This window comes from Nothobranchius furzeri, chromosome 3 (assembly GCF_043380555.1).
Source record: "Nothobranchius furzeri strain GRZ-AD chromosome 3, NfurGRZ-RIMD1, whole genome shotgun sequence".
NCBI classification, from domain to species: domain Eukaryota; kingdom Metazoa; phylum Chordata; class Actinopteri; order Cyprinodontiformes; family Nothobranchiidae; genus Nothobranchius; species Nothobranchius furzeri.
The window spans coordinates 52706820-52732424 of record NC_091743.1 but is presented as its reverse complement, the minus strand read 5'-3'; the positions used below and the strand labels follow the sequence as shown (position 1 = coordinate 52732424).

At 40.3% G+C, this 25605-nt stretch overlaps 2 protein-coding genes across 3 annotated transcripts; both read left to right on the top strand.

The window, feature by feature from the left end:
• Positions 1-6: 6 nt before the first annotated feature.
• tmem167b (transmembrane protein 167B) lies at positions 7-4097 on the top strand. The gene is made up of 3 exons (XM_015959518.3): positions 7-157; positions 978-1109; positions 3393-4097. Exons 1-3 carry the CDS (start codon positions 148-150, stop codon positions 3473-3475), a joined length of 225 nt encoding a protein of 74 aa, XP_015815004.1. The 5' UTR covers positions 7-147; the 3' UTR covers positions 3476-4097.
• Positions 4098-6237: 2140 nt separating this feature from the next.
• Positions 6238-24881, top strand: mapk14b (mitogen-activated protein kinase 14b). 2 transcript variants are annotated; one of them, XM_015959519.3, is made up of 12 exons: positions 6238-6559; positions 12031-12160; positions 15521-15579; positions 17587-17698; positions 18342-18371; positions 18455-18502; positions 18590-18704; positions 20650-20721; positions 22931-23010; positions 23337-23415; positions 24363-24536; positions 24616-24881. In XM_015959519.3, exons 1-12 carry the CDS (start codon positions 6441-6443, stop codon positions 24681-24683), a joined length of 1086 nt encoding a protein of 361 aa, XP_015815005.1. In that variant the 5' UTR covers positions 6238-6440; the 3' UTR covers positions 24684-24881. The 2 variants fall into 2 exon arrangements, with proteins under 2 accessions (XP_015815005.1, XP_015815006.1); XM_015959520.3 differs by lacking the exon at positions 22931-23010 and adding an exon at positions 22565-22644.
• Positions 24882-25605: the final 724 nt, after the last annotated feature.

Sequence of the window (25605 nt, the reverse complement as noted above, 5' to 3'; positions counted from 1 at the left end):
GAACTCAGAGAAACGGAAATATCAACCGAAGAAGTGCTATGCGGATCTGAAGGTGTCACAGTTTAGTTATTTTATAGAGTATATAATGGATTATTAATCGTCAGGAAGAAGTAGTCATATAACATCACCAGAGACCAAACTTCAAATATGACTAATGGTACGTAGACTGCTTTATCCGACAAGTTAGCTGCACAAGTTGGGTAACTTCTGGGAGGGGGAGCTAGCATGCTAATGGAAGCTAGTAGCGAAGCTGTAGACGTGGCCCTGCTAGCCTTCTTATTAAAACCACAATTAACGGAACACTCTTGACTCGATGATGTATTTTGTTAATAGTTTGAGATAAATTGCTAAGTTGTATTCAGTATAAAATGTGTAAATCGAATCCTGCAAACTAATGAGTTTCCAAGCAATTTTTGAGGGGTCAACTTAGTTTACACAGCAGAATAGCCCATCTGTTTTTAAACTGGGCAACACAAACTAAATTGCTCAAAGGTACACTTAAAATAACAATAATAATCCTTTTAATGACAGATGTTCGCAGTCTGACTATGACGATAACAAAGTGACACATGTTTTGGAAATGGAAACTAACATTTGAGTCACTTGGATGTTATGATATTAGCTTTTATTAAAACAGTGAAGAGCAAAATATTAAACCTTAAATTTCTTTACAGTTAATGTCCAATAAAACAAACATTTTTATAAATCAGTAAAATAAAGATAAGTTTAAAGACAAAATCAAGCTTCATAGAATCAGTATGATGTCTTTAAAATGGCCACAGTGTTACCACAGTGTCTTATTCTAATTTAGTCCATGTTAGATTATTCAGTTTTATATAACATATGTGTCAGTGTATCTATTGTCACTCCATCACATTGTGAGTAAACTAACATTTGAAAATGAAATCAGAATAAAATGTGCACAGCTAAGGGGTTCTTGGGCCAAATTTTGACATTGTCTTTGTTTCCTCCTGCAGTGTACTCCTTTGATGGCATCCTTGTTTTTGGGCTGCTGTTTATCTGCACTTGTGCGTACCTGAAAAAGGTGCCTCGTCTGAACAGCTGGCTGCTGTCCGAGAAGAAAGGAGTGTGGGGCGTCTTCTACAAAGGTAAATGAATTGGGAAGCACACTAATGTAACGTCCAGCTATGGTCAGTTTTAGGTACAGTTTGACCATTCAACATCTATTCAACATCTGGTCAAACAGGAGACACAACACTGCATGTGTTCTCTTTAAATAAGCCTGCCTCCATACCAGCTGGAGCTCACAGAATCTGCAGCTCTGACAACAGATAATGACATGACAACAATAACTTTCTTTCCCCAAGGCCTCCACATAAGGAACACTCCAGCTCGGATCAGTTGCTAAACCAAGAATGATTTCCTAAATCAATATGAACTATTCCACGACTTATAATCTAGATAATCATTAAATAAACGTTTGTTTATATTATAATGAAATGCTTCATTAATCTGTGCTCAATGATTGAAGTGTGAAATGAATGTTATGTCTACAATGATTGCAATGTGGTTCTGCAGGTTTATATGGCAGAGGTCATAACATCTGCACTCACACAATAACAAGTACGGTTAGGTTAAACTCTGGCACATAGACTTTTTACCAAGTCAGAACATCCGGTATCAAGGAAGGGTGTTTCTGAGTTGTCTTGGTAACATCTCTCAAACCTGTCAGCCTTTGATTGGCTGTGGAAATAATAACATCAAAACCTTAAAACTGGATCACCTTGGGTGATTCAGCAGTTCTAGAGAAAGTTTCAGACCGGCCATCTGAAGTAGAACCTCTTTAACCATCAAAGATTTTGACACGTCGTCAAAACCTTTTTGCACCTGCAAAGCTGATACAGTAAACAGTTCCTGAGAACAAAGCTGATATTGTTAGACTCCTTAAAGAGTCCCAGACGCGCGGCTCCATCCAGCTGCTGTGACCCGAGACATCTCTGGACTGAAGAGTCAGTACCACGGTATTCTACAGCCCTCCGGTGCCAGAGGTCAGCCGACCCCTGTGACCTTCAGATCCACCACGAGGGTCTCCAAAACGGGTGAAGTAGACATGATAGATTGCGTCTGATGTGTCTTTGATAAGAACTTCATAGTTTATGCAAACCAAAATCTTTTACATCCAGAACTCAGCATTCCTAGATAAGGAGGTTCTGACTAACACCGCATTCACACATAGTTACACATCACATTTAGTTCCATCCACTCACAGTAAATGCTTAGTTAACTAGTCTTGTTTTAATTGCTTGTAAAAAAAAATTCTTACTTTTCTAAACCTGACTCTTTTCTGAATCAAAACAAAGTGTTTACAATTACTTAATAAAGCAAAAATCCTAGAATCTTCTGATACGTACAATAAAGATCAAGCAGGGTTGATATTTTATATTTAAATGGAGTATCACAGCTTATTGGTCATAAGTAGAGATAATTGTATATGTTGAGCTCTTAAAGCACTTAATTTACCGAACGCTACACTAATAATGTAAAACCAACACCGCTCATTTTTGATACTATTTTTTACATTTGATGGTTAAAAAAGCTGTTGGAAGCCAGTGTTGACTATGACCACAAATCTTTATTTAGTTTTAGTTTGAGTGTTTTGAATAAAATTTGTTATTATTTTTTTCAAGATTTTGTCAGTTTATTCAATTTGTTCGAGTCTGTTTATAGTTGGCTAAATAAAAATAGGTAACTGGTAAGAAGGCCTGGTTTTACAGTGTTACAGAAGGTCTTGGCAGAAAAATACTCCAGAAAAAGGTGTTGAGCAAATGCACAAGAACAGCTAATTACACAATCTTGATCAGAAACTGAGTTTTGACTTGAATGCTGCTCTCGGTTTACTTTTGCTAAACCACGACTAGTTGTCGAAAGGCACTTAACAGGGTAAATGTTCCAATACATTTTTTTTCAATAAGCCAATGCTACTAATTATTTTAACTTGCAGTCAATCTGATTATTTAGGTCACCAAGAAGAATTTGGATCACTACTGACTGATCTGAAGGACCTTTTTACTCACAATGCTAGTTGGATCCATTCACTTACTGTGTTTTATGCTAAGCTAAACTGAAAGGACTACAGCCAGGTCAGGAGAATGACTGGGCTGGTTCAAAATATTTTTTCCCACTTATCCAACTCTGGAAAATATGTCAACAGACAGAATTTCAATTTTGGGTGGAATGGCCTTTTAAGTGCTCTCTATTTGTATGTGTTATATTTCTGTTTCTAACCCTTGTTTTATCTCTCTCTCTCTCTCTCTCTCTCTCTCTCTCTCTCTCTTCTCTCTCTTCTCTCTCTTCTCTCTTCTCTCTCTCTCTCTCTCTCTCTCTCTCTCTCTCTCTCTCTCTCTCTCTCTCATATCATCTCTGATTCCCAGCTGCAGTAATTGGGACAAGGCTACACATTGCTGTAGCTCTTTGCTGCTTGGTCTTGGCCTTTTACGTTATCTTTTTAAAGTGATTGTCAGCCTGGAGCATGGAGGACTGGGGATGGACTCATACCTGCAGTCATACACTTCTCTTTGCGAGGATGCTTCTCTGTGACTGATGAGACCCCACTGGCTACATGGACCATTAAAAAGCCAGCGCTGCCCCCTTCAGACGACTACGTAATCAACTCCTGCCTGAACACAAATGTGTGCACTACAAACCGGGGGTGGGGGACATTGGAGAAAGCCTGCTGGTTGACTTGGTGTCATTCTGTTTTTGGGTTGTAATATTTTCTGTATCTATCCAAACCCAGTGGTTATTTCTACTGAAGGATGTGAAACATTGAAGGGCAAAGCGTGCATTATCCATCTTACCTGCATACAGTTTGTCAGTCTAGTTATATATATTTGAATAAGATTTGCTAGAAATTATATGTGATCAACTTTATATGATCAGCCCTGCTTGCTCCCATGTTGTTTGTTTTACCACGGGTGGTGGGAGACATAAAGCTAATATATACTGATGTCCTTGTCCACACTTTTCTTTTTAAAGTCTTGTTTCAGTTCAGTTTGTCTCTGAAATGTCTCTTTGGGTTTCAGTCACATAGACATTTTGCACATGTGTAAATTGTACATATTTTGTCCTTAAACTTATACTGAATAACATGTTTTAATACCAGAAAATCCAAGTTACAAAGATGGCTCCAAATGTGTACCTGAGTCACTAAAAATAATAAAAATGAAGCTCATATTAAACTGGGTTTAACATGCCTGAGGATGTCAAAGCTATGCCAAATAGAGATGGTGCTCACACCATGTTATTGATTTGTTCTCATCCTGACTTTACATCTGACACCGTATTTGTTCAAAATAAATGGTTTTAAATGGACTGAATGCAATTTAGAGTAAAATGTTCCAACACTAAAGTTCTCTTATTTTTTTATATTGTTTAAAGTTTCCTTATCTCTGACTCATGCTGTTATCACATTCACATTAGGATTGGAATTTTTCCTAGTTAGTCCTCTTTGTCAGTATATAATTTAAAGGTGCAGTATGTAAGAATATAGTGAGAATTTTACAGTGAGAAAATCCCAGAAGTCTAATGTTCTGTCATTTTGGAAGGAAGGTTATACTGAAACATATTTCATATCCAGCTGTGGGTATTGTCACTTTTTCTCCTTTAAAAGCAAAATAAAGAGGGACATAACAATTTACCATCAGTGAGTGTGGGGGTGTCGTGCCTCCTGCAAGCTAATACTGCAGCGCCCACAATTGTAATTTGACGACAGCTGGCCAAAAGCTCCAGAGTTGTTCAAAGTGGTTGCAGTGACCCAATTTGACCAGATGTTGTTTTATTCCATGTCTACACAATTCAGCTTTAAATTTATTTCAAATGTAGAATGCTGTGTGAATTTGCTGACTGACAACTGAGAAATCCTCACAGCTTAACCCCCAGAATGCATTGTGGTGGTCACAGTTTATTGATGCTACAAGGAGTGTAAAGTTTTGAGCTGCTAAAACATAGCTTGAAGTTTTTTTCTTTAAGCTTTCAAACTTTCAATTTTTGCAAAATGTTAGTCTCTTTGAAAACAGATGTTTGCATCTGCTACCTTTTCACATGTACATAATATATTTCAGTTAAAGTCACCCATTACCTCCAATACATTTCATAGGTACTTACAGCCACTGATGCACATCTCACAAGCGTTTCCAATTTTACAGAGAAACATGATTATTGTGATAATACATGCAAATATTACTTTATTATTTAGAAAAAATATTTTTGCTGATATTTTAGACCCCCCAGCAGACATTTTTACACAGCAAGAGCATGGATGAAAAGAAAGATGGCTGAATATGTTCAAGTAAGCAAGATCAATAGATTTTCCAATGAAAAAACATAGAAACAAACAAAATGTATCCTATCCATGTGAGTGTAACTGGGTGTTTACCTGTTATGTTTGATGGACTTATATGTTGCATATTCTGCTTGTTCTTATTTAGATTGAGCAATATCTTGGCAGGGAACTGGTGCATGACTGTTACGAGAACCTCTAATAATACTGAGAGCTCTTGTATCTCTCCCAGAAAAGGATTTCCAAGGAGGGGAAATGGACCACAATTCATTTAAGTACATTAATAATGAAGATTGTAGAGTCTAAGCAAAAATTAATCAATTTTACAATCACAATGACTGCATTTCAACAAAAATTATAACAAACAAGCTTCCAGCGCAATCAAATTACAGTGACTTACAATTTACAGGTTTATATGCCTATCATTTTCAGACAGAAAAATCCAACAAAAACCTCAGGAAAAATTAAGTGTAGATCACAAAAATGGAAGAAAAAACGTGTGCTTGTTTAAAGAATGAATAATTACATTTAAGAGGGTGTTATCAGCGCTTTTGTCTATATAAATATCATTATTGGGTGGGAGTAGTAGTTTATTTTAGTTCGATATGATTCCGTCGTGACATTTTTAACATTACTGCTGGCTTATTGGGTTGCTTGTATTTAAGACTGACTCAACATGACTGAAACGCTGTAAACACGACAGGAGGGACATTCCCGCTATCCTCCCTAACAGCAGTCACGCTCTCGCGAGAAAACCGTTTACGTAGCGCAGTGACTCTTGAACGTGCGCGCTCTCGCGTCCCTGCGCGCCTAGCAGCGAAGAGAATAGGGCAAGAATCCGGCGAAAGATCCAGCGAAAGCCAGACTGAGCTTCCTGACTCCGACGCCCTCGGTACGCCAAGTTGCCCCAGTTGCTGAAACGTGCACGGAGAGCGGATTTTTCTTCTCTAACCTGAGCTGCAGCGCTGCTGTTTGCCCGGCTTGGCGGGAGAAGTTTTGCTCGTTTCGGGGCCGTGTCGGTGTAGAGTTTTTACAGGAGAGCGGTACCACCGCGCGTCGTTTCACTCTGGGAGGAGAGGAGAGGGTAGAAGTTTCCGCTGGGTTGTTTTGTCACTGCAGGGCTGTTTGTGAATCGGCAAGAATGTCGCAGAACGTGAGACCCACTTTTTATCGACAAGACCTCAACAAAACCACGTGGGAAGTCCCAGAGCGCTACCAGAACCTTTCTCCCGTTGGCTCCGGTGCTTACGGATCCGTGTGGTGAGTAGCTGCTGCAGGGCAGCAGAGTCCTATCGAAAGCACACACATTAGCGCGATTGCACAACGACCAAACTGCTCTTCACTGCCATCGGAGGCCCCTCGGGGCTGCTTGTCCGCCTGCAAAGGGCGTTCGTTGAAGAAGACACTACATATCACCTCCAATTGTGCCTTTTGTTTACATATTTATACTTTTGTTGGAGTACAACGTGCACTTTTCCAGAATGATCGGAATTGTTTTTGTGCACACGCTCGCTGTCCCACACACCTGTCCTACTTACCTCCTGTCCTGTAAACAAATATTTACCACCTGTTTTTGTGGAACACACAGAGGGGTTACTATTCAGTTGCTGTGTTTTCTGCGCGGAGGCTGCTTGATGGCATGTCCACACTTGCTTCTTACGAAAGGAGGAGATATGTCCCCCATCAGTCAGCAGATGAGTGTAGATTGTACCGTGAGGGTTAAGCACCATAGGCGAGAATACCGTTGTACTCCTCCGTGTACAACCTGCTACTTGACACATCCGCGAGCTACATACATTATGCATTTTCCAGTTGGGTGCAGCCTGCAGACTACCAGGAGGTCACGTGGTTTTCGGAAAGTAGGCCCCCCTCGCGCACAGTAGAGAGCTTTTCTACAGGATACCATCCGATGAGGAGGATGGTGACTAGAATGATGTCATCCTTTCTCCCCCTAGTGTTACACGCACATGACTCACTGTCCCGAGGTGAGGTAGTGTCCTCGGACCCTCTGCTCGCCCCTGCTGCTCATTCTGCCCCGGATTTCACACTCTAAGCAACAAGAAGGAAAGAAAACATCTACTGCGTTAATAATTCTGTATAAGTTTCATACTAGACCTTTGATTCAGCATGTTTACATTGTGCCTAACTGCCAGTGGTCACATCTGCAGCTGTTTGATCTCTCTGCAGCTGCTCTTTGTGGCTTTAAATAAAAATTATATGAAAATTAATACAAACATTTGTTGTAATTTTTGCAAATATTTGAGTGCAATCTTTCTGGTGTGGGAACAGGCGAAACTGTTTAATTCCTCCTCGAAACGAAACCTTTAAAAACAATTAGACAGCGTGCATGACAGAATTAAGGTTACATTGACTTATGGGGGGATTCTACACAGATATGTAAACAATTAGAGGTTGACCGATATTGGCTTTTCTGTTGCTGATTCCAATGCAGATATTTAGAAGACATGGTCAGTCGATATCCTGACACCTTCCACCTTATTTTCATGCTCGAATGTCACTAATAACATCAGTTGATGCTCAACATTTTTGAAGCTGAATCTGTTTTTGAACTCTGAATTTAACCAACTGTTAAATCTTAACTTTTTGCACTGCTCAGCGTTAAAGTCAGATGCTTAAAGTTAATGCTGCTGAAGGTTCTGAGTCATCCAGGTCATGGCAATCCAAAAGGGTTCTAATGACGAGTGGTAACTGGAGCATTTGCCTTCATTAGAATCCTTTTGGATTAATTTAGATATTTATTAAGCAGATATTATATTATTAGTGAATGTAAATACATTTAAATAAAATTCTGCAACAGCACTGGGCCGCCAGAGGATGTGCTTGGCTTTAAATAAAAAAATATATATTTTCATTTAAATTAGGATGCAAGCATGCATCATTACTTCAAAATCAGAAACCTAATAATTTTTCATCAAATTTAGAAAAGAGACCATTTTTTCTGTGACTTATTATAGTTTTATAGATAATTTTTACTCATAGTGAGTTATTTCATGCTGTATACACATTTTGCAGCTCTGTAAATTTAATTTACCATCAAAATGACCTGAAAAGGCTCTAATGATTGTAAAGGATGCAGACACCTGCCAAAAAAATTCAACTTTTCTTTACTTATGTGACTGAGTTTGCTTGGAGTTTGCATACAATAGACACCTGCCTTCTTTCACCTGTTGTCATCTGTATCAAAGACTGTTTTACCTCAGCACCTTCAAGTAAATCCTCCATCCAGAAGGGTTCAAACACATCAGTGTCTTTAAATCTTCTCAGAAGAAATCTGAAAAGTAGAAATGCCATGCTACTTACACTTCCTCTATTATGTCACAGCTGGTCAGTCAGCTGATGGTCTTTGCTTTTGCTACCACAATGCCTTCAAAGTCTTTCACAACTCTTCTTAGAATTCACAACGAAAGAGTTAATCATACCCATTGCTGACATTCATTTTCAGGACAAACGAACAACTCTTTAAGCATTTAAAATACTGCTTAAGCTAAACATGCATCCGTGGAATATGGATTTGGGTTTTCCATGCATTAACTGTGCTGTGGTTGTTGGTTCTACCCTCAGAGAAAAGTATGCCCGACGTTTTGGCTTAAGCTCAAAACCTGCAATTTTCCACCTGGTCAGGTTGGACCGAATGCATGAGTGATGTCACTGAAGTGCACCCATTCATTTTTGCCTAAAGTTCTGGATTAGCGCTTGAGCTCTCGCGAAGCAGCTCGGCATGCAGAGTTTAGAAACCTAACATAGTTCGAAAAATGTGATTTGATCTAAGAATTTGAATTCAGATCCACAAATGCAAGAAAATAAATGGTATATCGAGTCTTGAAGATGATTGAACACATAAAACAGTTTTAAAAACGGTTTTGTTCCTCAAGGGTTTCATTCTTATTGGCTGCTGAGGCTTTAGCGTCATACCTGATTATCCTTCTGTCAGTTCCTGTCATAAAACTGATGTTGATACCAGTGTGCCGTTTTTCTGCATGGGTGCATCGAAGTATGATCACTTTAAGGAGAAGCACATTGGTATTAAAGGTGTGATGTTTGAGTGATCGTTTTAATATAGTAATAATGGGTGTGCCACTGTAGTAGCTAATGCATTAGTCAAACCCTGTATTGTACAAGGGGCATGAGCTGACTCAGATTTAAAGGCTTTTCTTGTGAAAATCCACCGAGACATGACAAAGCACTTATTACAGATATCTCAACAAGTCATTTAAAGGCTACATTTGCGTGTTTGCTCACTTTGCGTGCCTGTTAGTCAGCCGACTGGCTCTTCGTTTCCCTGTGAAGCCAGCCTCATGACGTTGCTCCTTTTACAGCCTGTGGTTTATTGCAGTTCCATTTATTCTGGACTAATTAGATGATGTAAGCTTAGACGCTTCTTGTTTGCCCCTTAGATTGGCAGCAGTTTCAAACACTTGGTGTCTGTTGTTAGTTATTTGGTGTCATTGTTGTATGTGTGCTAAGTACGGGCTTTCCCTCACTATAGTGGAACATGCACAGGCTGTTCTGCAAGCCTAGAACACTAGTGGGTGTGGAAGATTATCTCTGACTAACTGGAAAAGTATAACAAAACATTGCTTATCTTAATGTTTTCCATCTGGATGCATGGCACCCTGGGTAATAATTCTCTATCAAGAACGAAATTGGTGGAATTAAACATATTCAATCCTCTAAGTGCAAAGGTTACACGGTTCAGATTTCTCTGAGGAAATGAGCCTCCTGTCATCCTGCTTGGGTGTTTACTCAGTGTTAGAGCTGAACCTTTGGCTGAGAGGACACAGTTCAGCTCCTGACAGCTTCAGACTCTCTGTTCCACCTCCTGATTTCAAAAAGTTTAATCTGAAGTTCCTCATTCAGATTTGGATGGTGTACAGGCTGGGCTAGCAGAAGCATAAACGTCTATATTCGCGGCATCAGCCTCCATCCAGACCCATTTAGCAGTCGTCCTTGTTTTTATGCAGATTAGATGATTGACCTGGAAGGAATGTGGGTTATTGCAAGCTGGTTATGTTTCTCACAGATACAGGAGATGCAGGCCCATCTGCTTGTGTGTGTGTGTGTGTGTGTGTGTGTGTGTGTGTGTGTGTGTGTGTGTGTGTGTGTGTGTGTTGGATACGCATGTTAAACAGTATCTATACAATACTTTAGACATTTTAATCAACACAAATAAGCTGTTTTATAATAAAACATGTTTGATTTGTTCTACATTAATACCTTAATAAAAATATTTGGTCATACAATTTGATTCTACTTTTCTTAAAGGGATAGTTTGCGACTTTTTCATATTTTAAAATCATTTTCTTGAGCCAGTATGTGCTAAAATGACCCTTTACAGTAGGGTGCACGATATTAGGAAAACCTGCGATATTTGATAACAGTGGTTAATATTGCGATGACGATATTACCTGCGATAAATAAAAACTTAACTCAGGAACAAAAATAATCAAAAACAAAGGAATAACAAAAATCATAAAAATGAGAAAAGCAAAACATGTGAGGAAGGGGCAAAAGAAAATGAACAAGAAAAGGCAATCAGTGGATCCCGGGAAAAGGGGAGTCAGCCAAAAGAGCAGAACAAAGCCAACTCAGGTGTTTGCTAACCATCAAAATGAAGTGCCGTCCGCCTTGGATGGCGGGCATCTAACTGAGAACCCACCCGATTGGCCAAATGGGTGTAGAGCTCTATTTGATTTGTTAAAAAACATAATGCTTCTCTTTGATTGACAGAATGCATTATGTTTAGCAAACATTTGAGCTGACCATTCTTTGCGATATTTATCTGTTCTTTGCGATATGCATATTGCGCATGCTGATATCGCGATAACGATATATTGTGCAGCCCTACTTTACAGGTGTTATGAAAGGCCACCCAGCCCCTATTGCCCCCTGTGGCTAGAATATTCCACTTGCAACGTCAGACTGGTGGCGGCTCTGTTGGGACTTTTAAAAAATGGAGCTGACATAGCTGGCGCTGCAGTCTGCGTCCAGCAGTCTGCATGTTTTAGATTATGAAAACAGCTGATTTGTATAATTTAGTGATGGACCACTCATGTAGACACTAAGGAAGACTGGGAGACGTTTCAGCTGTTAGATTAAGGTCTTAAATAGACAAATGCACAGTGAAGAGATGGTTTTGGCTTTCAGTTCTACAAACGGACACTAGGGGGTGCCAACACTGCCTGGTTGCCCTTTAATAAAAAGTATGTGATTATATCATTTAATCAGTTAGTCCAACCAAGGAAAAGGTTTGCAAATTAGCCTCTGGCTAAAACCTCTGTACAAAACAGCGGTTGCATTGCCCTTACATGTAACGTTGTGTTTGTGTTATCCTTGTACAATAAACCCAATCTACATGGAGCACATTTCACTCTCTTTTCTATCTGCTGTATTTACTTTCAAATATGCATTTGTTATATTATTGTCACATTAGAGTTCAGTGTTGTGGCTTATGAGGAGGAATGCCATCAACACCCACACAGATAGAAGAAAACTGCTTTTAATGTGCTGGTCCCTATGCATGAAAGGATTCTTGTAAAAGAGAAATGTTGTCCTCTTTTTGGTGCTGCAGAGGTTTTTTTTTACTCTCATCTGACCCTTTACATAAAAGCTCATATTTAACAGCAACAAGTTTATTCTGTAGTTGTCAGCAGCTTGTTTTAATGCATTCACTTGGTTCTTCCTCACGTTTCAAATCTGTTATTTATTTGCAGCTCGGCATATGATGTGAAGACAGGACTGAGGGTAGCAGTGAAGAAGTTGTCCAGACCTTTCCAGTCCATCATCCACGCAAAGAGAACGTACCGAGAGCTGCGGCTGCTCAAACACATGAAGCACGAGAACGTGAGTGTTCGACGTTCAAACCGTTGGCTGCTTGGTGTAGTTTCCTCATTCAGAGTGTTTCAAAAAGACTTCGAGGTTACAGGTTAAAGTTATGTAAGTACGTTTGTCTCAGTTGCTTGGCAGAGAAAAACAAAAGTGAAACATTTGGCTCTAGCTACCTGAAAAAAATCCTTTGCTCCAAACTTAAAGGCAGCATGCGTTTGTTTGTTTGGTGCATAAACTCAGACGAGTGCACCGACCATCTGCTGTCAGCGTCGTGTCCTTTTAGGAGAGGCTTCCTTGCATGGATCTCCTGCAGCGCTGTTCTGCTGAGTGGAGGATGAGCCAACAAACAGGTTTCCTAATTCATTCTCCCCATCACATTTTGTTCTGAGGTTGTCCTCTCACTTAATCACAGCAGCAGTTTTTGAGTCTGGGCAGCACCTTCAGTTGGCCTCCCACAGTCACAGCTTTAATTTTGGTGGGCGTGCACATGCAGGCGCTGGCCCACATGCAAAGATTTTAGAGTAAAGAGGCTTTTGTGGAAAACTATGGGCTAGGATTTCTAAATCTGGTTGCAGGTGACTGGATTTTCTCTCTCTCTCTCTCTCTCTCTCTCTCTCTCTCTCTCTCTCGCTCTCTCTCTCTCTCTCTCTCTCTCTCTCTCTCTCTCTGTGTGTGTAGACTGTTAACTCATTCACTGCCAATGACGACTAAAGTCGTCATTTGCATTTTTTTTACTGTTTGAGCATCGAAACGAGCCCCCGCGCTGAGAGAACATACATCTCAGCCCTGAAGCTGATCTTCATCCGCATACGTCACACGTCACATGATCAGGAAGCAGAACATCCATGTGTTAGGAGATTGTTTTGGGCCGTTCCTGTAAAAAAAGTGAGGCGCGAACCGGAAAAGCGTCTGCCGATCACAATTCGACAACGGATTATGAAAGAATGGATAACGCTCGAAACACACGGATTCTTCCTGATGTAAGAGGTGAGTCTCCTCTTTGTTTAGGTTGTTTTGGCGTCGACATCATCCTAGCGCGCAATGTTTTGTGACTCTTAAAAAACAGTAAAAACCGTGAGAAACGGCTGGCAGTGAATGAGTTAATCCCACAGTGTGAAAATTCACGTGTTAAAGCAGCACAAACACTTACAGAAAAGGAAGAAGAAGAAAAAAGAAAAACTGCTACAAGAAACCGCGCCCCCTGGAAACGGACAAATCAGTACCCCAATTTACCTTTTTATGGAAGAGATATGAAAGTTGGTACACTTGTAGTACAAAACAAACTGCACAGAAAAGCCTCTTGCATCCATCCTGTAAACCAAACAGGAAGTTGGCCGTGTTTGATTGAAAACTTCATTTTGATCCCGTTTTGGCCATTTGTAGGGACCGCATTTAAGTGTACTCCTCGAAATTTGGACTCGTAAACTTCAAATTTGGGGGGTTGCCTCATATGGCATGGGAGATATTAAGTTGTTAAAATCGTTAGTTTTCGTTAATGTTGCGGGGGCGGGGCCAAGCCTCTAGAGTTTGACCATTAAATAAGCCCTTGAAGTCTAAGAGCTAACGGGCAGGCACTTTGTTTTTGCTGGTTTTGTGAGCGACATCGTCAGTGTGAGGGAAGCAAGGGGAGGAAAAAAGAAACCTAAGCTTGAAGAAATGTAGAAAGTCTCAAGGGGGAAAACCCACCAGCACTTCTCACGTTGGTTTAACTTAAAAACGCGATAATTAACTGCTTTGTTAGAATCTTCACACTTAGTGACTCTGAGGGTTCAGAAATGATAGAAACCACCCTGGTACAAACTCAGTCATCCGCCTAATGGAGGATTCCTTTCAGGTTGCTGTTGTCACTCTAAACTTGCAGGAAGTAGCTATGTTTCTTTGGTTTTTAAAGACTTTAAGTCACTCGCTGATCACGAGCTGCGGCTCAGACGCTGTTCAAAAACGTGCAGAACAGAAAGCTTCCATTTGTTTAGACGAGAGGCTGACGCAAAGGAATTTGCATGAGAGCAATGATTGTGAAATCATAGGAGATGGAAAAAAAAGCAGACCTCCTTATGTTGTGAAAATTTTTCATATGAAACCTGAAAGCTTTATGTCGAAACGTGATGTAACCCTGCCGTGATTCTGTACACAGATCCTGTTTTCTCTTCACGCCCTTGTTGAACTCCTGGAACTATTCCAGCAGCTTGGGGAGTTATTGTTGTTCAAAGCAGCGATTCTGTCAAAACCTACATGTACTCAGGATTACTTAGGATTAGACCCTCTGTGCTGCAGTTATCGCAAGCTAGTAATATAACAGAAATGTGTGTGTGTGTGTGTGTAAAGAGTCTGAATACTAAAAACAAGCTGTAGCTCTTATATAAGTGTGTGCACAAGGTGTTGAGCTGTGATTCTCCCTCCCTACAGGAAACAAAAGCACAAACCTGTGCAGTTTTTAACCTTTACTTGTGATTTGTGTACATGTGGGGAAAGAGTCGGTGTTTTGCTCCTGCTGTTGCCAGGAGACTACCAGGATTTTCATTTTTCAGAAAGCCATATTGGACCAATCAGATGTTTGTTGTGGAGCCGGGCCCACCAATGAGCTGTGGGTTTGAGTGCTGTGTGGGTAGGCCGTTCCTGCGATCCGTCTCACTCTCATCCCCGGGGGGTGGGGGCAGGGTTTTTGTGTCAGCATGCATGCTTGTGTACATGCAGGAATGTGTGCATAAACAGGTGCTGCAGAAACGTACACAACATATCTCATCTTCAGTGTTTTCGACCATTTTCAAGCTGCAGGGCTTTTAATAAAATGTAATTCCTTTACTTTCACTCATCGCTTTTTTCATGTTATGCAGTCACCAACCCGCTTGACTACATTGCACTGACGGGTAACAGTGCTGCACCTCAGTGTTGAAAATCCCATAGTTTCTATGTTTTTCTACTGTTGACTCTTCAGTGAGAGCTTTTTGTGTTTGCTGGATGCACACACCCATCCACACAGTAGATATGAATTCAGAGGAAGTGGCAAGCAGTTTTCTCAGTATCAGTTCCATTAATGTGATTTTAAAAGCTCGGTAACCAGAGCAGAGACTCATTTGGACCTGGACCTAGAAATGTAAACGGCTTTAGGTCGGAACTGATAAGAGGGAAGAGGTTGGAACTGATAAGAGGGAAGGAAAGCTTGTTTGATTAAATCTCAAACAGTTCAGTTTAGTATCTGGGGCATCCTCTTGATTACTAGTTTTATTACACATGTAGAGGGAGAAAGTTCAACTGATTATAATAACATAAATTACATATTTGTAATAACACATTTGATTGAATGTACACGTTTTTATTTAAATTCAAACAGCTGCAATGGATTATTAACCCCTCACTCTCTCTGGTTGTCCTCAGGTGATCGGCCTCTTAGATGTTTTCACACCAGGGAAAAGCCTGACGGAGTTTGAAGATGTGTAAGTCCCTTTTCCTTCCAGTGTGTCCTCGTGCAGCCTCTCTGATGTTTGTTCTTTATTTCTCCTCCGTCCGAGTTGCTGCAGCTTCATTCAAACACACGACTGCAGCTAAACAGCCACGCAAAACTATTCTGCAGCCCGTAACTTTAAGAAAGTCCAGCGTTTTAGGAGTTGTACCAAGGTGAATGTAGGGTGAACACACATGCACAAAGCATATCGCAGCTAGTCTCCATGGTAACAGCCATCTGGCAGTGTGTGTGTCTGTGTGCACTGAATACTCAATCAGCACCCTTGAATACTAGTGTTGCGTCATCAGCATGTTGCACATTTTCTGAAAATCAACACACTCCTTTTATTCAGCGACCAATAATGAAGGTAGAGGAAACCTTTCTGTGCAGACACTCAACAGATCAGCAAGTTGATGTTTAGGTAATTGGAAGCAGATGATTTATACACTCACACATACAGAACACTAGCCTGGCAAGTCGTCCTATATATGTGAATTTATAGTCTGGCCACGACCCATAGAAAGAGCTCAGTCTAGGGGCGGGATCTACGGTTGTCTTTCAAACTCTCTCTGTATTCTATTGGACGATGAATATCATGATGTACTCACCGCTACAGATGTCAGTCAACAGGGCAGTCCACCATACACTGTTGAAGAACACTCAAACAGTTTTTTTTTAAATTAATGACTTCAGTATCTGCTATTTTTAAAAGAAAAGCCCAAATATAAAACATCTAAAGTTGATGCCAAAGGCGCTTCAAATGAGCCAACACCATTATAGTTTTTCTGCTACATTGCATTATTCCACCCACCAAACAGATAAAGCGCCGTGATTGGCATAACACAAAAGTGCTCAGACCAATAGTAGGCTTGCTGAGGCTCCTGTGGAGCGCGGCTAGTAGCAGCAGTAGCTCAACAGGTTGAGCGGGTTGTCCAGTAATCGGAAGGTTGCAGGTTCGATCCCGGCTTCGGACAGAGAATTCTGCTGTTGTGTCCCTGGGCAAGACACTTAACCCACCTTGCCTGGTCGGAGGGACCGGTGGCGCCTGTGCTCGGCTCCTCGCCTCTGTCCGTGTGCCCCAGGGCAGCTGTGGCTACATTGTAGCTCATCACCATCAGTGTGTGAATGTGTGTGTGAGTGGATGAGTGATACACTGTAGTGTAAAGTGCTTTGGAGTCCTTACTCTGAGAGGCGCTATACAAGTGCGGGTCATTAGACCAACCAGCAGAGCAAACCTTTGCTACTGCTGCAGTCTGTCAAGATTTCTAGGCTAACAGATTTGTCCTCAGTTATTTTCAAACTAAAATCTAAAAACGGGTAGTTTTTGATATTACTTCAGCACGAGTTCAGAATACAATAAAAGTAATTTTTATTCATGAATAATGATCATTTGTCATCTCAGGCTACACATCTGCACAATGAGAATAAATTACTATCATTATTATAATGGGTTTACTACAACAGTTAGGAGAGGCTATATGTGCACTTTTGTTGTTTTAAAGCGATTTATAAAGAAAGCAGTGAGATGGTGTTGTCTGAACGACACGTTCTGTTTGTTGCAGAGCTGCATAAAAAAGATAATCGGTTCAGAAGTGGGTTTTTGGCCTAAATGCTCATTTTCCTTTTGGTTGTTTTAAACATCTGGAGGTGGTTTGATTTGGAAAAAATAAAACATCAATTTTGAGCCAAAGTTAACAGGCTGCAGGGGAAAATTTGTGAAACTATATAGTACACCATATATACTGAAATTAAAACAGCCCACTTCTCTCTCACAGACACACTTACACTCCTGCATGTATTTAGCACACAGCTAGATTCTGTTTTTCTTCGTCTCAGACAAACTGCACTGGTATAAGACGCTGCTTCACTTGCTCTTTTATTATTCTTCCAAAGAACAGAACATTTTATTCATGCTTCTTTCTTTTTAAACTCTTTAACACCTTTTCTGAAACTAGGCAGCAAACCAAAGACAATCTGACTGCTGGTCTTTGATCTGCAGATATATGGTGACACACTTGATGGGAGCAGATCTCAACAACATCGTGAAGTGTCAGAAGCTGACTGATGACCACGTTCAGTTCCTCATCTACCAGATCCTCAGAGGGTTAAAGGTCAGCGAGCAGATCACTGCCTTTGCTGGCTTCTTTTATTGAAACACTGCTCAGATTGATCTGAAATGTCTGTGTTTTCTCTGAAACGGGATGAAGCAGAAAATATTTTATTTCTTTTGTTTTTAAGAAGATGTGTGCTAATACTGTCACCAGTTTTGTTCTTGTTGCCTGTGAATCTTATAAATATCATAAAATATTGCACAGGTAATGAGTAAAATTATTAAATGCTGGTAAAATGATTAAAATATTCCAGCAATTAATTATTTTTAAGTGATTATTCTTAACCCTTTAAGACCCAACACATTAAATAATATTCAAAAGACTCAAATGTATTAAAATTTTAAATATTTAATTGGTAATGATAATATAACAATTATTAACTTTCATTTTAAATTTATCAAGCAATTCTGTAATAATTCTACAATAATTATACTAAATAAAAATTCCACTTGACACTTAATACATAAATAATCCATGAGCAGGCAGAAAACCCTTAAAAGATTTAAGACTGGAGATTATTTTGGAAAATGCTAATCTTTCTAAAGAGATACAGCTGCTACAAACTTAGAAATGTGTGTATCGCATACGATACAGTGGGCCTACTGAGTTTGTAGGTTTAATCCTTGTTTGGTTCCTTTCACAGTACATCCACTCTGCAGACATCATCCACAGAGTAAGTGATGCATGTGTTGACATAGGAAGAGAAACATGCCGTCAGCTCTATGTTCACATAATTTTCTACTTTTTCTATTTTAGGACCTGAAGCCGAGTAATCTGGCTGTTAATGAAGACTGTGAGCTTAAGGTGGGGAAGCGGTCATTACAGAGACAAGGGTTATCAAAAGTAATATGACTGATCGTAATAAAAAAAACTCCTTTTTTTATTCCTCAGATCCTTGACTTTGGCCTGGCGCGACACACGGATGATGAAATGACGGGATACGTAGCCACGCGGTGGTACCGAGCCCCTGAGATCATGCTGAACTGGATGCACTACAACATGACAGGTGAGCATGGGCGTAATTTTTCCCACAGATTTTCTCTCGAGGCCTTTTGGATCCATTCATGATTTTGACTTACTTTTACTGAAATGAGGTAAAATGTTGTTCATGTTAAAGGTGTGGTTGACTGAAAAAGATTTTTTCATGATTATTTCTGATTATAAATGGTCACTGAGTTTTTCGTGTAGGCTGAACATGAAAAAAGTCCTTCACCTATCTGCTGCATTCGTTTGGAGCAAATCTAAGATTTGAAAAGCCTGACAGGTCTATGTCACTTCACATTCATGGACTCGTCGATCTTGACTCGCGACGGGGAAGGCTGTTGTTGTTGTTTTAGTGTCCAGGAATCTTCAGACAACTTGTAAAAGCTAACTGTTAGCATTAGCAACATCGCCTCACAGAAAAACTCCAGGGGCCTCTTGTATCAAAAGTTTGTAGAAAAATTCCTGATTTCCTTCCTATGAACAAAATCTAGAATGATTGTATGGGAATAAAACCTGATTTATGAAACATGCGATGGCCTCTCGTACGCATGTTCCTCCGCAGTCGTCTGATGATAAATCCCACTTGTGCGTACCCAGGTGCTCGTGTTCTTTCTCACGCATTTACATACAGGAACACCCTCAATTAACCATATTTGGTCACGTGACGGGATTCCCTGTGTTCTATCCAGGAAAAAAAGAAAACTTGCGAGATCGAGACACTTTCTGCCGAACTGCAAAATAACCGAACAAGTTGCAGAGGTTATAAACGCGGACGGGACAGAGGAGAGGTCTCCGTCAGGAATAAATAAAAACTCTAAATGATAAATTGTAGAGTAACGGGCTGTCATTTGCATTTAAGTAGTCGTTCTGGGTGGTGTTCGTTTTATTTGGAAGTGTCTGAGTGCAGCCTCTTAGCTATCATTCAGTCTTGTTACCGAGCAGAGGACGTTCTCGTAGTTGTACAATAGAATACGAACTGGAATCGGATTTGTGCCGTTTATCTGTCGCTCCACAACGGGTCCCAAATCACAGCATAGCTCTAGAAGGATCTCATGTCAGTACGCTCACGGAAACGCGTTTACTCCAGAGAGGAGCTCTGACAAAACCTTAATAATAATATAGAAACGGTCCTTTATCTAGCGCATCTCAAGCAAAACCATGAGGTGTTTCACAAGGACAAAAATATGTTAATTCAATTCAGTTTAGTTCAATTAAATTGAATTGAACTGAATTAAATTAGATTGAATTAAAAACCTAATAAAAATGGGAAGAGACAGCCATTCTACGATGGCAGATTCCTGTCGGGCGACTCTCTGCGGCAACACAAACACGGACCTCTCACCTCTCCCATCGGCGATCATGCCTGGACCACGTCTGCCCGATATCGCAACATTGCCGAAGAAAACAAGGTGGCGCTAAACACCAGTCATGGTTTTCCACGTCCAAACATTTCCTTTTGTCCGTGACTTCAGATGGTTTTCCTTTTAGGGACTCTGGTAGTTTCTCCTGAAGTTGAAGTGGTAGCAGCTGGCCGTTTCTCCTTCTCTGATATTATTGAGCGGAGAACCTCTCACAACACTGGTGTTATGTTGCAGGGAAGTGCGGCAGTTCGGCCAGACCGTCGACCGGGTCGTCCAATAGTTGGTTTTGGTCCGAGCCGTGTTATTGGCCAATGTTTTTAGACAAATGCAAGACAACCACTTTATTGTTTTTTTTTTTTTAATCTCCACAATAAATGTACAGCTAACATGTTAGAACAAGAAAAAATGTTTTAAGCTAATTTGTTTTCCAATTTTGTCATTGTGGCTTTAACATCGTTGTTCCACAACATCAGAGAACTGGAATGGAAGTGATGTGTATTCCCTTAAGGGATGCTTTGCCATTGATATGTTATAATACTGGTGAAAAAGATTTACGCCGTGCTTTTCCAAGCTAATGTTATTTCATGTGTATTTTTTATGTGGCAGTGGATATCTGGTCAGTTGGCTGCATCATGGCTGAACTACTCACAGGACGGACGCTCTTCCCCGGCACTGATCGTATCCTTTCCGTCCTGTTTCTACACCGTGCAGAAATAAATCACTCCTTAGTGTCCACATTCACTCTGACGACGTGGAGGAGGTCAATGCAGTGTGATAGAGTTTATAATACATAATCGTGTTAACAGCATGGTTTTACGTTACAGTACCAGGCTCACAAACGCCAAAAACACAGCTAGGTGGTGAGTTTTGTACAGTGCATGCCAGTATAGTAAGCTTGTGTATGAACACAGGTTAATGGTTCTCTCTGGTGTTTGGCACAATTCTGTGTACACACACACACACGCACGCACGCGCGCACGCACGCACGCACGCGCACACACACACACACACACACACACACACGCACGCACACACACACACACACACACACACACACACACACACACACACACACACACACACACAACCCAGTCTAACCAAATGTCTTTACACAGACCAAAGGCTACAGTTGTGTTAAATATCAGAGCAGGGGCTGCTCTTGCGTAATGTGTTTGTGTTTGCTGCTCTAAATAATCAATCAGCTGATCCACTCCTTCCCTGCATGTTCACCGTGGGTGGGCGTGCGTGTGCTCTGAGCAGATCTGAGTTACTCAGAGAAGTTACGGTTATATTAAGTCTTAAGCTTTCTCTTCCATCTCCTTATCTGAATGAAACGTGAGCTTCAGATGGTTACATTTAAAGACTTAGGCGGTGCAGTTCGTTGACCCTGTCTTCATGACTATCTCGTCGTTTTGTTAAAACAGTTTTTTCAGAGATTTTCTGCTTGCATCTTATCAGACTGTTAGCAGTGTTCATGTAAAATCTATTGTCTGGGTGAAATCTGTAAATCAGCGAGTCGTCAGCAAAGAACTGTACTAAAAGTCTGTTTCAAAGCAGAAAAACTAAACATTGTCTTATTTTTGTCCTCTTCCTGTTTCCATCTAAGTGAAAAGTGAAAATAATGATGATTAATTGAATCTTTATTTTGTGACAAGTTTGCTGTTATCAGCCCCACCCTAACTAGCATGGCTACTTGCATGGCCTGCACTGATAAGACACGTCTGGTTAACCGAGAGCGTCTTCTCATACTTAAATACTCTGTGTGCAGGCTTCCATGTATCTCATTAGTTGGCTATTTTAGACAGACTGGCTTTTATTCACAAAATAACACAATTAGCTTAGCACAGTTAGCGTAGAGCATTTGTTTTCACTCGTAATCAACAGAAATCCATTTATTTATTAATCCTTTGCAGTTGGGTCTACTGCTAAAAAGGTTAGAGAGCTGATGGATGCTGGTGAGGGCCACGTCTCCTTAGGACACTTGAGCAACAATCTGCTGATAGACGGAGCAGCTTTTGTTGATATGAGATCATATTTACCCCACATTGCTCAGAGAGTAGGTTGCAGCTTGACCTGCTTTTTTTTATTTTTTATTTCTTTGAACAACATGACCTCTTGTACAAACAAACAAAAAATTTGCTGATTAGCTAAAGAATGACTTGGAAAATCAATTGTATTGCTCATATGTCCATCATTTCTGTAGCAAATGCAGTAAAATATGTAATAATCTGTTTAAAATGTGTTTCTTGCATAAAGAAAACCATTCTAAAAGGTGCTGCACAGTGAGTGTTAAGCTATAAACTGTTAAGTTTTTTTCCCCCCTCTAATCTTTAAGTTCCTCCAGCTCTCCCTGATGCATGACTCAGTAGAAGGTTGAAGACATTTTATTTCACCATGCTTCACTTTAGTTTTACTTTTGGGAATTATCTATTTTTTTGCATGCATGCAGATCACATGTTGAACATGCGATCTTGATGAACACCCTCCATCTTTTGTTTTTTCCTTCATGTGAGTGTGATAGACATTGATCAGTTGAAGCGTATAATGTTGCTCATCGGGACCCCAGGGCCAGAGCTTTTGAAGAAAATCTCTTCGGAGCCTGTGAGTGTCAAGTCCCGTCCCTCTGAGTGTCGCCGTGTCTGATGCCTTGCTGCGTCTCCGGCTGTAGTTTAGTTTGCTCCCTCGTGTTGATGCTTCCCCCTCTTGTGTTTTTTCGCTTTTGATTTCCTCGCTTTTGCAGCAGGTTGAAAATCTCCATTTCTTCATGCTCACTGTGTGTGACCCTTCTATTGCTTCTTTTTGAATCCGCCTCCCCCCGCCTGATCACAACCAGCCATGATCTTTGCTGAGCTTTATGCTACGATGCCCCTTGACTCAGAAGCTTTAGACATTAACCAGCTGCAGCAGATTATGCGCCTGACGGGGACTCCCCCAGCCTCCCTCATAAGCAGGATGCCCAGCCACGAGGTGAGACCCATTCCCGTTCGCCTTCTCAGACGGGCCTTCTTCAGCGGGAGCCGACTCTGAGCCGCAGCAGTCGGATTGTTGATTTTTTTTTGTTTTCACAGACCCATCCTTGCTAGCACACCAAGCCCTGCTCACACTTCACTCGTTCCGTTTCCTCTGACTCACCGTGCTTCATTCTAAAAAAATAAAAAATCAGGGCGTGATGTTTGTTTAATGCCTGTTAAGTGTTTTGAATGCACTTTGATGGAGCCGTAGCTCTGCAGCTTGTGTTTAAAAAAGTCATTTTATTTTACTTACAGACTGTTTTATTTATACATTTTTCACAGGCAAGGAACTACATCAGTTCACTTCCTTTCATGCCTAAAAGGAAATTTGCTGATGTGTTCATCGGTGCAAACCCTCTGGGTAAGTTCCTCTTTCTGTATGAGCCAGCAGCGTGCCACTTCTGGCTTCCTCTAGCGGTGTCATCAAACATTGCTGTTACTCTGTTTTTCACCATTTCCTGCACTTCTGTAGTTTTGCTTGCCTGATTTGTCCATTTTATTATCTAGTTAAAAGGCCTCGTGAACAGTTTCTGATGCATAGATCAGATTTTTTTAAAGTTCACAGAGAATTGATCCCCGACCAAAAATCTTTCAGCGTTACAAGCTGACACATCTAATTTACTAAAGAATTTAAAAAAGGTGTGCTCATATTGATGGCTCAGATCAATAAATGGTTTTCGAACAGATTAATTAGGTTGTTCATTTTATTCATATATATTTTTCACAAAATTCTTTGTTTGTACCAGCTTCTGCCACAGTAAACCACTCTAACGTAAACTCCACTCCTGGATTATTTTAAGAACTAGGGATGCAACAATACCACGTTTTTCCAAACCAATACGATACCGATACTTGGATCTGAGTACTCACTGATACCAATTACCGATACCGATACTTCTGCCACACATAAAATGTAATGAATTTGAATACAGGTTTTATTTTCTTCTCTGCTTTCAACAGGAAAAGACTGAGGTAGATAAAAAATATAATATATTAATAGAAATGATCACAAAACTAAAATATTAGGTGAACAGAAATGACAAGTTACAGTGAAGCCACGTTCAGGCAACTGCATTTGTATCGGTTCAATTTTATTGATGCCAGTATCGTTATTGGTGCATCCCTATCAAGAACTAAACTTGATATTTGTAACCATATTCTAAAATATTTGACAACATATCAGTGGGACTAGAGAGTCTCATGTTTACATGTCATCACAGAGTATTGTTCTTTAAATCAGATCATTAAAACATCGTTATTATTAACCTTCTGTAACCTTTAACATCCTTCTGTGGTTGCTGTCTGTAGCGGTGGACTTGCTGGAAAAAATGTTGGTGCTGGACACAGACAAGCGGATCACGGCATCCCAGGCTCTGGCCCACCCGTACTTTGCTCAGTACCACGACCCAGACGACGAGCCTGAAGCCGAACCCTACGACCAGAGCTTTGAAAGCCGCGAGCTGGACATCGAAGAGTGGCAGCGTGAGTTGTCCCACAGTTCACTCATCGTTGATGTAAACATTCATATTTCTAACTGATCTGGTTTGTGTTTTACTCTCAGGCTTAGCCTACGAAGAGGTAATCAGCTTTGTGCCGCCATCTTTAGATGAAGACGAGATGGAATCTTGAAGGGCGGGTCGCCCTTTTTTAGTTTATTTATTTTTGTTTGGTTTATTTGACTTTTTTGCCCAAGAAACACTCTTTTAAAACTACCAGTCTTGTCTGACTATCAATCACTTCTTACTCGCGCACAACCACGACATTCAAGTGCCTGCAATCCGGGGGAGGAAAGAACATCCTGGTTGGCTGTTTTTGTTAACCCGCGTCCCTCAAATAACGAGGCCGGGTTTAAACCCTCTCACCGTCTGTCTCAGACATTTCAGTTTCAGTTCCTACCCCATGAAAAAACAACTTTTAACTAACACGAGAGGTTGGTATTTTATATATTTTTACTGCTTTACAGGAAAACCTTTTTTCTTTGTGTGGATAAGTGTGTAGATATTCCAATAAACAGTATTTGTACATAAGTATTTCAGGCAGCACAGTTATATTATGTAATAATTGTAACTTGCTCAGACACTTTATCCAACCTCTTCACCAGTATGACTAAAAAAAATAAATCTTAAAATGACAAATGAGATTATATTGTTTGTAAATTATAATAAGCGTGTACAGAATAGAGGAGAAATCAGTCAAATATAAAATGGACAGGAGTTTAGGCCTTTATTTTCTTAGTTTTGTAGACTTAGCATCTTTCTTTTTTAGTTTGTAGAATAACTTCATATCAGTTTTTCCAAATGTTGAAAAGGTTTCATTTTTCCTTCATCTGTAACATTTCTGTTGTTCCAAGTGACTTCATATGCAGTCGGTAAGCTCCAGTTTCACTGAAGCTAAATGAAAAGAAAAACAGGTTTGGCTTCATAATTTATTCAGATTAGATCTTTTTCATAAGTACCAATTGTAATTTAATTTCATTGCAGTTATAAACCATATTACTATTAATGTTTATTGAATGTTTGGGGCACCACATGGCTCTGTATTTATGATCTTT

Coding starts and splice junctions, on each gene's coding strand:
- tmem167b (XM_015959518.3), top strand. Junction 1,110..3,392: donor GTGGGGCGTCTTCTACAAAG/GTAAATGAATTG, acceptor TCTGATTCCCAG/CTGCAGTAATTGGGACAAGG.
- mapk14b (XM_015959519.3), top strand. CDS start 6,441: ATGTCGCAGAACGTGAGACCCACTTTTTATCGACAAGACCTCAACAAA. Junction 15,580..17,586: donor CTGACGGAGTTTGAAGATGT/GTAAGTCCCTTT, acceptor TTTGATCTGCAG/ATATATGGTGACACACTTGA. Junction 20,722..22,930: donor GCTCTTCCCCGGCACTGATC/GTATCCTTTCCG, acceptor CAGAAGCTTTAG/ACATTAACCAGCTGCAGCAG.